The following is a 12,419-nucleotide window of genomic DNA, read 5'->3' as shown; positions in this document are numbered from 1 at the left end:
TGAAAACTGACCATTATTCTCAATTGTAGGTGAACTTAGATTACTACCACTTTATGGTTATGAGTGAATAAAAGACAAAGAGGTACACAAACTTGAAGATTCTTTTACAAACATTGCCCTTCTAATACCTTCTCACTTTTTCATCTGGCACACATTCAGTTTCAGGGCAGGAAGCAACATCTCATGCTCACTGTATGGGAAGCTGAGTTTTTTATGGTAGGTTTGGTGAGCAGTCGCATGATAAAAGTGAATACTTGCAGTGCTAGTGAAAGGTGTGTGTGCAACCCAACCACAAAAGCGGTCCCTGGTTGATACAGTAAGTTGGGAACTGTAGAGCTCCTGTGCCCGAGAAGGGTACTGATTTTCCAGGTGCAGATGGTACAGAGAGGACTACAAATTAATGTAGGACATAAGTGTTACATAAGGCTTTCCACAGAGTAGTGAAGCTACCTTTGCCTTAATACAGCAGTGGAGGTCTCAGTGGAGATCTGGTGCATTGGACACTGGTTGCCAAGATGTATCCTTTTGCACCGTGGAAAAGCAGGTCCATTCCAGCCATAAAAACCAACCCTTCTGCTATCGACAACACTTTGTTTTTTTCTTGAGGGACTCCCTAAGAGATCTTGGAGTTGGAATGTGTGGTGGACTATGACATGCTCCTCTTTCATGGCTTTGGTAAGGTTAAGGCAATATTGGATGTCCTACCTGTTTCAGAGAATTTTTAATAGTAATGATCAGTTGGAATAAGGGCAAAGCAGCAAGGATGTGTGTACACTGAAGGGAAACAATAGCACATAGGAAAAACTGGAACGGATTGTAATGAAAATGAAAAGTGCTGGCCCTTTCAGGGAGGAATGACGGCTTTGAGAGGTCCCTGCAAGAGGCAAATTCAGTGTTTGAAGAGTCACTGCACCTGGAACAGAAGGGAGACTGTGCTGCGGCTTTGGCTCTCTGTAACGAAGCTATCTGTAAGTAACTCTAACCGCTGTGGCTATGGCACATTTGACTAACTTCACAGTAGGTATTATTAGTCACTCAGATAGGATAAAAACAGCTTTTAAGTCTCCTTACTCTCACTTCCCAAAAGCTATCTTTTGTCCTTCAAATTTCTAAATGTGCTAGGTCTTGTCACTTTGGCTTATGGATATTTACTGGAAAAACCTCAGTAGGAATCCACAGAATAAACCATCCAGCCATGCCTAACTTCTAATCCCAAGATAAAGTTAGGCCTCAATTGTGAGGTTAGTCTGCTTTTTCTCTAGTCACTGACTAGTGAGGTGGAACTTAGGGCAGGAAGAAATGAATAAATTGGCTGTGACTTTCCAGGCCTGTGCCTTTGCATTGCGTATTTGATTCTTTATGTTTCTCCCCTGCCTTCCTGGTGTACTGCACCATAACGTTACAGCAAGGGACTAAGGCTTAGAATTTGTATCCTGGTTCTTAAATGTGACCCACAGGAGCCGTGTTCTATAAAGACAGATGCAGGTTTGGATCTTACTTCCGCTGTTGGCCGTTGGGAAAGGGGAGTTGGGAGCAGAGCATGGAGACCAGAGTTGGACAGGTCAGTTGCAAAGGACAATGAGAGTGGCAATGTCTAAGATGGAAGCACCAGTTTATCTTCCTGACTTATTTTAGTTTAGCTTTTTGTTTGTTTGTTTTTAAAATTTGAATTAACCTATTTGGCCCCCATGGTTTCCATGAATGTTCCTTACAGCTAGCCAGAGGCACCTCTGTGCCCTGGACAGCATATGCATGGTCCACGCCTTGCATTCCTGCTGCATATTTTGAGTTTCACTGCCTATCTTTGCTCATTTTTGGTTCAATTTTATTCTTTTTCTTTTGTTTGCATTTTGGGTTCTGTTTCTGCTATATTTTCTTTTGCATTTTAGCTAAACTAAGACTTGCCCTGCATGGTGCCAGCTCTAGCACGCACAGCAGAGCCCTAGTCGATAAGAAGTTGCAAATCAGTATTCGAAAAGCACGGAGCCTGCAGGATCGCATGCAGCAGCAGCAATCATCTCAGCCGCCGTCGCAGCCCTCAGCCTGCCTCCCCTCACAGGGGGGGGCCCTCCCTCAGCCAACAAGGTAGTGCCTGGGAATCATTGTAGATTTTGGATACCAGGGGAGGAAGTGACGGTGGGTGCTCCATAGCCAGCTCTCATTGTCTTGGCGACTACAGGGGAGAGAAGAGTCCTCTCAAAAAATTTTTTCTCTCTCAGGTCAGACATACCATGAGAAGCTCATCCCACTACCGGTTCTTTTCTTAATAGTTCCTAGAAAGATGCAGAAAGTATAGTGCAATAAATAGACCACTTGTCCATATTTCCTGTGGGTGAGTTTGTTCCTGGAGTTGTGTAATAACAAATTACTAAATTTGTACATATTATGGTCTTGTACATGGCAATCTGAGTTACGTTTCACTTTACAGTAGAAACTGTGTGATTTATGGGAGTTCCCATTGTGGCTCAGTGGGTTAAGAACCTGACATAGTGTCCATGAGGATGTGAGTTCAATTCCTGGCCCTTCTCAGTGGGTTAAGGATTCAGCATTGCTGTGAGCTGTGGCATAGGTTGCAGATGTGGCTAGGATCTGGTGTTGCTCTGGCTGTGGCAGGCCAGCAGCTGCAGCTCTGATTCTGCCTCTAGCCCAGGAACTTCCATATGCCACAGATGTGGCTGTAAAAAGAAAAAAAAAGTTAAAATAAAAAGAAGAAACTGTGTGACTTATTTTGGGATTTCGGTGTGTTTCCTCTTCCTCATTGAAGCAGAGAAAGCAGTCTTCCTTGCTCTGATTGAACCATTGAAAAGACACAAAGATTCCCTTTGTTTTGCTCCCCTATGGTCAGGACTGAGAAAGAAGTCCCCATGGCCATTGGTGTAGTTCTTCCTATTAGCCCTTGAATGTGGCTGTTACTTAGAATAGATAGATTTAAGTAAGAATAAATTTTGGCTGTTCATAAGCCTGAATAGTTTTCAAAATATGAATATTATAAAAGGAATAATATAACCAAATATAACCAAATCCATATTATAAAAATACACTTGAGGAGTTCCTGTCATGGCTCAGTGGTGACGAACCCGACTAGTATCCTTGAAGATGCAGGTTTGATCCCTGGTCTCCTCAGTGGGTTAAGGATCTGGCATTGCTGTGAGCTGTGGTGTGGGTTGCAGTTGGGGCTCAGATCCTGCGTTGCTGTGGCTGTGGCCTAGGCAAGCAGCTGCAGCTCTGATTCAACCCCTAGCCTAGTAACTTCCCTGTGCCACAGGTGCAGCCCTAAAAAAAAAAAAAAAAAAAAAAGAAAAGACATTTGAAAAGGTTGATTTTTTTTTATATTAATCCCAGGAGCCTGAATCACCTTATACTCTGTAAATATGGCCTTTTTCTTTGGCTGATCTGCCTCTTAGGATCCCAGGTATGAGTAATTCCTAGGCTTTGCTTACCTTCCATTGTCATCTACATGTGGGACTAGCAATTTTTGTTTTTTAATTTACAGGTAGAATTTGCTTGGAATGAGACTTTATGAGTAGTAAAGAGTATTGGCAAGAGCTTTGCTCACTATTACTGTGTTCAACTTTGGTGAGGTTAATAAAGAGAATTAATATTACCTGTTACATAGGTGTGAGCTGACCTTGTGCCTTCTCTTGTGAATCTTCGGTCTGTTGACTCTATTTAGGTTTGTCTTTCCATTTATTTTCGCCATTCCCTCTGTGACTAGCTAGAAATGGGAACTAAATGTATAGTTCTTTTTAAAGTGATCTTGTCAATTAAGACAGCTTATGACTGATTTTCTCCCATTTATTTCAGTGAACAGCCTATCCCGCTCCAAGTATTGTTAAGTCAGGAGGCCCAACTGGAACCCTACACGAACACAGAGTTTGGGACCAGTTCTTTCACCTACTCACCTGCTTCCTGCCATGAGTCACACTTGCCACTATTCCCAGAGTCATCTTCTCTGTCTGCTCCACAGCACATTTCCCCCAGTGGGTCTGCCTCAAACCTTCTTACTTCAGTTGAGGTGGACAGCATTGAACCCTCTGTGTTCCACAGGCAGAACTTACCTAAAACACCAGGGAGAACTGAGAATTCTCAACATGGTTGGGAACCAGAGGGTGAGCTGCAAAGCTGCAGTGGTGACAACAGCAGCTGCACCAGGTTTCCTCCACAAGAAGGAAGAGGCGTTGATCCAGAACAGCTATTCCAAGAACAAAGGGATGCTGCGGACTCATCCCAGGTGATGCCTTGGTTACACCCAAGTGGAGCAACCACCTCTGAGAGAGGAGATGCACACAGCCTAGGCTGCAGTCCTTCAAGTTCATCAGCTCAGCCCAGCCTTTCTCTGTACAGGGCCTGCCACCCCGTAACGTCTGCTGCTTCCTCGTCTATGCTTCACTCTCCCAATACTGTACAAAAAACTAACCAATGCCTCCAAACCCAAAGCCTCAAAACTTCATTGACTTCAGAAGTGGACAGAGGCAGCAAGGATCCCTATAGGCCAGAGTGTCCCACCACAAAGGGGCTTGTCCGCTCTCTCGCAGAGCAGTTCCAGAGGATGCAAGGCAGCTCCACAAGGGATGGTACAGGTTCTCAGGACAGAAGTTTGCCAGATAGTCTAAGGAAGGACTCTTCGCCTTCTGACTCTAAGCCTTCTTTCCCACAGGGTCAAGGGAAAGGCCACTGGCCTTGGGCAAAACAACAACCCTCTGTGGATGCTAGGAACAGACTGCCTTCCTGGGAAGAGTCTAATGATCATCTGTCTCTTGCCATGAACTCTGGGGTGCCTAAGGGTAAAACTTCTAGGGGAGAACAGCCCAGGTTGGCAGAGCCAGGTATTTACCATGGGAAACCGTCTCAAGTGAGAGATGCTAGGCCTAAGGAGCTGGGCAGCAGTGACGACTTGGGGACTTCCTTGCCTTTGGATTCCTGGGTGAATGTCACAAGGCTCTGTGATTCTCAGCCTAAACATGGGGTCCCTGGGCCAGGAATGAAGTTCTCCTCCCATGATTCTCATACCTGTGTAACCTATCCAGAAAGAAACCACATCCTTTTGCATCCCCATTGGAACCAAGACACAGAGCAGGAGACCTCAGAATTGGAGTCACTCTACCAGGCCAGTCTTCAGGTTTCTCAATCTGGCTATCCTGGATGGGGGCAGCAGGATGTGGCCTGGCACCCACTGAGCCAAACTGGTAAGAATGAAACCAGAGGAAGTGGGAGTAGGGGACATAGAAAATCTGAAAGTAGGAGGATAAGATCAGAAGGGGACAACAGTGTTCTATTTAAATAATATCCTCAGGAGGTAGTAGTACAACTTCTGATTTTATTCATAAAGACTTCTCAGGACAAGGGCTAGATATTTTTCAGGCTATAGTGGAGAATGGAGGTAGAATCATCACTCATAGGTTAGTTTGCTCCTTCTAAAGAAGGAATCCATTGAGTATATGCCCAGGGTGCTGCAGTATGCCTGCTAAGGAATGGTTCCTTGGCCTTTGAAAGTGACTCAGTATGAGGCAGAGGAGGGTGAGAGGGAAAGTCACCCCACTATGGCTTAGGAGTTGAACTAATCCCAAGATGCAGCTTCAAGATCCAACTTGCAGTGAGGATGTCCACACTGAGCCAAGTCTCCAGTGTGGCATTTCCAGATCATATTGAACCAGCAATATCAAGACCTCCCTTGATGTGTTCAGGAACTATGAGGTTTTGAATTTTCAAGGTGATACGCCTGTAGGGTACCTGTTCACAGACTCTCTCTGGTATTATATTGTGTGAAGAGTGAAGTCTATACTTTAGATGCATAGCATAGACTTAGTTCTGTAAACTAAAGACATAAATGATATTTATAAAGTACTCCATAGGTATACAGGATAGGGCAGTATGGGAAGGTTCTAGAGAATGAGGAAAAGTTGGAGTTTGCCTCAGTCAGCTTCCTGTCTAATATAAGGAAGAAGGAATACAAATGTCGAGTGTTTTAAGAATAATAAACACAGGAGCTCCTCTTGTGACTCAGCAATAATGAACTGACTAGTGTCCATGAGGATCCGGGTTCAATCCCTGGCCTCTCTCAGTGGGTTAAGGATCCGGGGTTGCCATGAGCTCTGGTGTAGGTCACAGACACAGCTTGGATCCTGTGTTGCTGTGGCTGTGGTGTAGGCTGGCAGATGCAGCTCTCATTCAACCCCTAGGCTGGAACTCCCATATGCAGTGGATGCAGCCCTGAACACACACACTCACACTAATAAACCCATATTAAAAAAATACATTGTAATTAAAATTGAACTAACCAGTTGCATGTCAAACATTATTACAGATAAAGTAAAACAGAAAACCCCCGTATTACCCCTAAAAGCAAAATTTTTCATTGTAAATAGTTTTGAAAATATATAAAGTAACAAAAATCATTGATAATTACACTCTAATTTCCTGAGTTTACATCTGGCTTGGCTTTGTTTTATATACACATATACTATTTATTTGTTTTTACAGAAAGCAAGGTTATTATATATGTACAGTTTAGTTCCATGATTTTCTTACAGTATATCCATGAGCATTTTCCCTTTGGGAAAAGACTACTTTTTTTTCTTTTTGGCCGTATCCATGGCATGCAGAATTTCCCAGGCCCAGGGATGGAATCTTTCACAGCAGTAACCCAAGCCATAGCAGGGTCAATGCAGGATCCTTACCACTAGGCCACCAGGGAACTCACAGAAAAAAACTACTTTTTTTTTTTTTTTTTTTTTTTGCTTTCTAGGACTGCATCTGCAGCATATGTAAGTTCCCAGGCTAGGAGTCGAATTGAGCTACAGCCACTGGCCTATGCCACAGCCATGGCAATGCAGGATCCGAGCCATGTCTGTGACATACAGCTCAGCTCACAGCAACACCGGATCTTTAACCCACTAAGTGAGGCCAGGGATCCAACCTGCATCCTTATGAATGCTAGTCAGAATCGTTTCCGCTGAGCCACAATGGTAACTCCTATATTTCTTTTAATCTGTAGGTTTTTCCTCAGTTATTCCAGGGATTGAACCTGCATCCTCATGGATCCTCGTTGGGTTCATTAACCGCTGGGCCACAAAGGGAACTCCAGAAAAAAAACTACTTTTAATGATTATGATATGCTGCATAAATTTACCATAATATAGTCAATCATTCTATTGTGGTTGAATATTTAAATTACTTCGAGGGAGTTCCCGTCGTGGCGCAGTGGTTAACGAATCCGACTAGGAACCATGAGGTTGCGGGTTCGGTCCCTGCTCTTGCTCAGTGGGTTAACGATCCGGCGTTGCCGTGAGCTGTGGTGTAGGTTGCAGACGCGGCTCGGATCCTGCGTTGCTGTGGCTCTGGCGTAGGCTGGTGGCTGCAGCTCCGATTCAACCCCTAGCCTGGGAACCTCCATATGCCGCGGGAGCGGCCCAAGAAATAGCAAAAAGACCAAAAAAATAAAAAAAAAAAATAAATAAATTACTTCGAATTTTTTGATAACACAGCACTGTAATGAGTATCTTTATACTTAAATGGCCACATTTCCGATAAACTCCTTAGAATGAACTTTTACGAGGGTATTATCTAGTCAAAGGTTATAAACTTTAAAAAATCCTTGATACATACTACCAAATTCAGAAAAATTATACTTCTATAAACAATATGAAAGAGTACCTACTGACTGTTAATTTTTACTTGCTAGTGAATGAAAAAACTAATTTTTTAAATTCGTTAGGTGAATCAGTTCCCAAAACCGATTGGTCAAACCAAGCTAGAATTTATTTTGGTTAAAGTCTGTGGTTTTTTGTTTGTTTGTTTGTTTGTTTTGTTTTTTTTAGAGCCACACCCATGGCATATAGAAGTTCCCAGGCTAGGGGTCTAATTGGAGCTACAGCCGCCGGCCTACGCCAGAGCCAAAGCAAGCCATATCCGAGCCGCGTCTGCAACCTATACCACAGCTCACAGCAACGCTGGGCCCTCAACCCACTGAGCTAGGCCAGGGGTCGAACCCGCAACCCCATGGTTTCTAGTCGGATTTGTCTCTGCTGTGCCATGATGGGAACTCCAAGTCTGTGTTTTTTTTTTTTTTTAATAATTTTTTTTATTTTCCCACTGTACAGCACAAGTCTGTGTTTTAAAGTGAGTCTTGGGAGTTCCCATCATGGTGCAGCGGAAATGAATCTGACTAGGAACCATGAGGTTGCGGGTTCTATCCCTGGTCTTGCTCAGTGGGTTGAGGATCCGGTGTTTCCGTGAGCTGTGGCATTGGTTGCAGACGCGACTTGGATCTGGCGTTGCTGTGGCTGTGGTGCAGGCCGGTAGTTGTAGCTCCGATTAGACCCCTAGCTTGGGAACCTCCATATGCTGCAGGTATGGCCCTAAAAAAAAAAAAAAAAAAAAAAAAAGGCAAAAGACAATAAATTGAGTCTTTAAGAACTGACATGATATAGAATAAGGAAGAGATTAGTGGAATAAATCAAGAAGTAGGTGATGAAGGAAAATGCCAATTAAGATCTATATGTGACAGAATTTATTTTTAGGAGAGTCCTTCTTTATCTTACTGCAAAGCATTTATTAAGCACTAAATTACCCCTCTTAACTTTATTGATATAGTTGACAAATAACATAAGTTTAAGGTGTACAGTGGGACAGTTTGATACAGGTATATACAAAATAATTATCACAATAATGTTAGTTGACACAACCATCATCAAGCCTGATCACATTTTTTTTTGTGTGTGTGGTGAGAACATTTAAGATCTACTGTCTTAGCAACTTTCAGAATATAGTAATACAATGTTGTTAATTATAGTCACAATGTTATGTATTAGATCCTCATAGCTTACTCCTTTATGTAACTGGAAATTTGTGCCCTTTGACCGGCATCTCCTCATTTCCCCCAGCCTCTATCCCCTGGCAACAGCCATTCTGTTCTTTTTTTTCCACCTTTTTCAGCCACACCAGGGCATATGGAAGTTCCTAGGCCAGGGATTGAATCCGAGCCTCAGCTGCAACCTATGCTACATCTGCAGCAATGCTAGATCCTTAACCCACTGCACTGGGCTAGGCATTGAATTGTCTATGGAGACAGTGCTGGATCATTAATCCTCTGCACCACAGCGGGAACTCCACTACCAATATATTCTGTTTCTAAGAGAGTGGCTTTTAAAATATTATTATCATTATCATCATCATCATCATTATTATTATTGGCCTTGCCCATGGCACATGGAAGTTCTGGACCAGGGATCAAACCCACATCACAGAAGTGACCTGAGCCACAGCAGTGACAATACCAGATCTTAACCCTCTGAGCCACCAGGGAACTCCAAGTTTGGCTTTTTTTAGTTTCCACATATTAGTGCAATCATATAGTACTTGTCTTTCTCTGTCTGACTTACTATTTTTTTAAAAAGCGTTATCGATACATAATGTACATACTGTACAACTCACCTATATAAAATGTACAATGCATTAGTTTTTTAGAACTTTCATAGAGATGTTCATCCATTACTAAAATCAGTTTTTGTTGTTGTTGTTGTTGTTATTGTTGCTATTTCTTGGGCCGCTCCCGCGGCATATGGAGGTTCCCAGGCTAGGGGTTGAATCGGAGCTGTAGCCACCGGCCTACGCCAGAGCCACAGCAACGCAGGATCCGAGCTGCGTCTGCAACCTACACCACAGCTCACGGCAACGCCGGATCGTTAACCCACTGAGCAAGGGCAGGGATCGAACCTGCAACCTCATGGTTCCTAGTCGGATTCGTTAACCACTGCGCCACGACGGGAACTCCTAAAATCAGTTTTAAAGTGTTTTTTCATCACCCCAAAAAGAAACCCTATATCCATTAGTAATCACTTTCCAGTCAACCTCTAATCTATTTTCTGTCTATAGATTGCCTGCATTGGACATTTTCTATAAATAGAGTCATACAGTATATAGTGTTTTAGGACCAGATTAATTTTGACTGATTATAGTTCCTGAAGTGTAATATGAACACTGCCCTTGACCTGTATTCTAAATTTCATAGTATTTAGAAATTGATCAGACATTAATTATGTTAAAAATAAAAAGTAAATTTTTGTTATGGAAAATTTCAAATATATTCAAAAGAGTAAATGTTATAATAGCTCTCCATGTACTTATCATTTACTTCCATGGTGATTATCTTGGCTGGTTATCAGCATATGGCCAATTTTGATTTAGCACCCCCCCCTTTCACACACGCACTTTCCTTTTTTTCCTTCTCCATTAGTTTATTTTAAAGCAAATCCCAGACATTATATCATTTCCTCCATAGATTAATTTGGAATATACCTTTAAGAAATATGGATTCTTGGAAATTCCTATTGTGAGTCAGTGGGTTACAAGTCCGACTAGTATACATGAAGATGCAAGTTCGATCCCTGGCCTCACTCAGGGGGTTAAGGATCTGGCATTGCTGTGAGCTGTGGTGTAAGTTACAGACTCAGCTCAGAACCTACGTTGCTGTGGCCGTGGCGTGGCCAGCAGTTGCAGCTCCAGTTTGACCCCTGGCCCTGGCCTAGAAACTTCATATGCTGCAGGTGCGGCCCTAAAAGGAAGAAAAAGAAATATGGACTTTTTAAAAAAGACAGAACTATAAATATTAACATACTTAAATTAATAATATATATATATTTTTTGGCCATGCCTGCATCATATGGAAGGTCCCAAGCTGGGAGTCAAACCCACACCACCACAGTGACCTGAGCCACAGCAGTGACAATACTAGATCCTTAAGCTACTAGGCTACCAGGGAACTCTAATAATAATTTTTTAATATAACACAGTAACTAGTCGTATAACTAGTTGGTATTCAGATTTTCTCAGTTTTTCCACAGATGTTGTCAGTTTATTTCAAGTCAGGTCCCAAATAAGATCCACACATTTCATTTTGTTGATATGTTTCAAGGTATTTTCTTCTGCCTGTAAGACTCTTTTTTCCTCTTGCCATTTATTTGTTGAAATTTGGTCTTCTATCTTCCACATTCTAGATTTTGCTGATATTACTGTAGAGTTTTTTTGTGTTTTTTCTTAAAAGTGTTCATCTAGACTTCTTTTTTTCTCTATAACTTGGTACTTGGGGCTCAAAGCCTTGATTAAAATGAAATTTAATTTTAAAAAATAAGAATATAGGTAGTACTTTTTAATCAAGAAGTACATTATGTCTGGTAGTCCTTTTTAAAAATTAAAAAAATTTTTTTAATTTTATGGTCACACCCATGGCATATGGAAGTTCCTGGGCTAGAGATTGAATTCAGACTGCAGCTGCGACTTATACCACAGCTGCAGCAACACTGGATACTTTATTTTATTTATTTATTTGTTTTTAGGGCTACACCTGTGGCATATGGAAGTTTCCAGGCTAGGGGTTAAATTGGAGCTCAGCTGCCAGCCTACGCCATGGCCACAGGCACAGCAACGTGGGATCCAAGCTGTGTATGTGACCTACACCATAGCTCATGGCAATGCTGGATCTTTAATCCATTGTTTGGGGCCAGGGATTGAACTTGCATCCTCATGGATAGTAGTGGGATTCATAACCCGCTGAGCCACAACAGGAACTCCAACGCTGGGTCCTTTAACCCACCTAATCTCTGCAGTGACCCAAGCCACTGCAGTCGGAGTCTTTTCCCATTGGGCCACCACAGTGGGAACTCCTGGTAGTCTTTCTCCTTATTACTATTGATCAGTGAGTAGATGTCACCTAATTCTACTTTCTATCAAATCCAGAAGTTCCTTCAACAGTACTCCTTACACATGGCCACTTCTACCTCAGTACTCCTTACACATGGCCACTTCTACCTCTGTGTAAATTCTAACCATTTTTATTATAGAGAATTTTTGTTTCTCTCTCCTCCTTGAAAGGAATCAGACTCTGCTTTCTTTAGGAGGTTCCAGTGGCCATCTCCCTGTCTAGGTAGGAATCACACTTGACTTGATTAGATGAGCAGCAAATTCTAACCATTATAGCTGTAATTCTTAAACCTAACTGCCCATCTAGTCACCTGAGAAGTGGCCTTTTATAAAAACAGGGAGGAGTACCTATTGTGGCTCAGTGGGTTAAGAACCCGACTAGTGCCCATGAGGATGCGGGTTGTTTGTTTGTTTGTTTCCCTTTTTAGGTCTGAACCTGTGGTATATGGAAGTTCCCAGGCTAGGGGTCAAATCACAGCTGCAGCTGTGGGCCTGCACCACAGCCACAGCAATGCCAGATCTGAGTTGCGTCTGTGAACTACCTGCTGGATCCTTAACCCACTGAGCAAGGCCAGGGATCAAACCCACATCCTCATGATTGCTAGTCGGATTTTTAACCCAGTGACCCACAATAGGAACTCTGGGGATTCAGGTTTGATCGCTGGCTTCACTCAGTGGGTTAAGGATCTGACGTTGCCAAAAGCTATGGTGTATGTCATAGA

At 42.6% G+C, this 12,419-nt stretch overlaps 1 protein-coding gene across 38 annotated transcripts in view; it reads left to right on the top strand.

Moving 5' to 3' along the window:
- The window catches only part of USP54 (ubiquitin specific peptidase 54), a 132,620-nt gene that overhangs the window by 110,557 nt on the left and 9,644 nt on the right, over positions 1 to 12,419 (top strand). For 18 of the 38 annotated variants that reach the window (XM_021072562.1, XM_021072558.1, XM_021072567.1 and 15 more), the window contains 3 exons: positions 849 to 968; positions 1,890 to 2,085; positions 3,805 to 5,186. In XM_021072562.1, the coding sequence (XP_020928221.1) occupies positions 849 to 968; positions 1,890 to 2,085; positions 3,805 to 5,186 (1,698 nt within the window). Of the gene's footprint in view, positions 1 to 833; positions 969 to 1,889; positions 2,086 to 3,804; positions 5,187 to 12,419 lie in introns of all 38 variants that reach the window. The other 20 variants (XM_021072539.1, XM_021072543.1, XM_021072540.1 and 17 more) reach the window with 3 other exon arrangements.

Source organism: Sus scrofa, chromosome 14, assembly GCF_000003025.6.
Source record: "Sus scrofa isolate TJ Tabasco breed Duroc chromosome 14, Sscrofa11.1, whole genome shotgun sequence".
NCBI classification, from domain to species: Eukaryota; Metazoa; Chordata; class Mammalia; order Artiodactyla; family Suidae; genus Sus; species Sus scrofa.
Note: the sequence above shows the minus strand (reverse complement) of the source record. Positions and strands in the feature narration are given on the sequence as shown.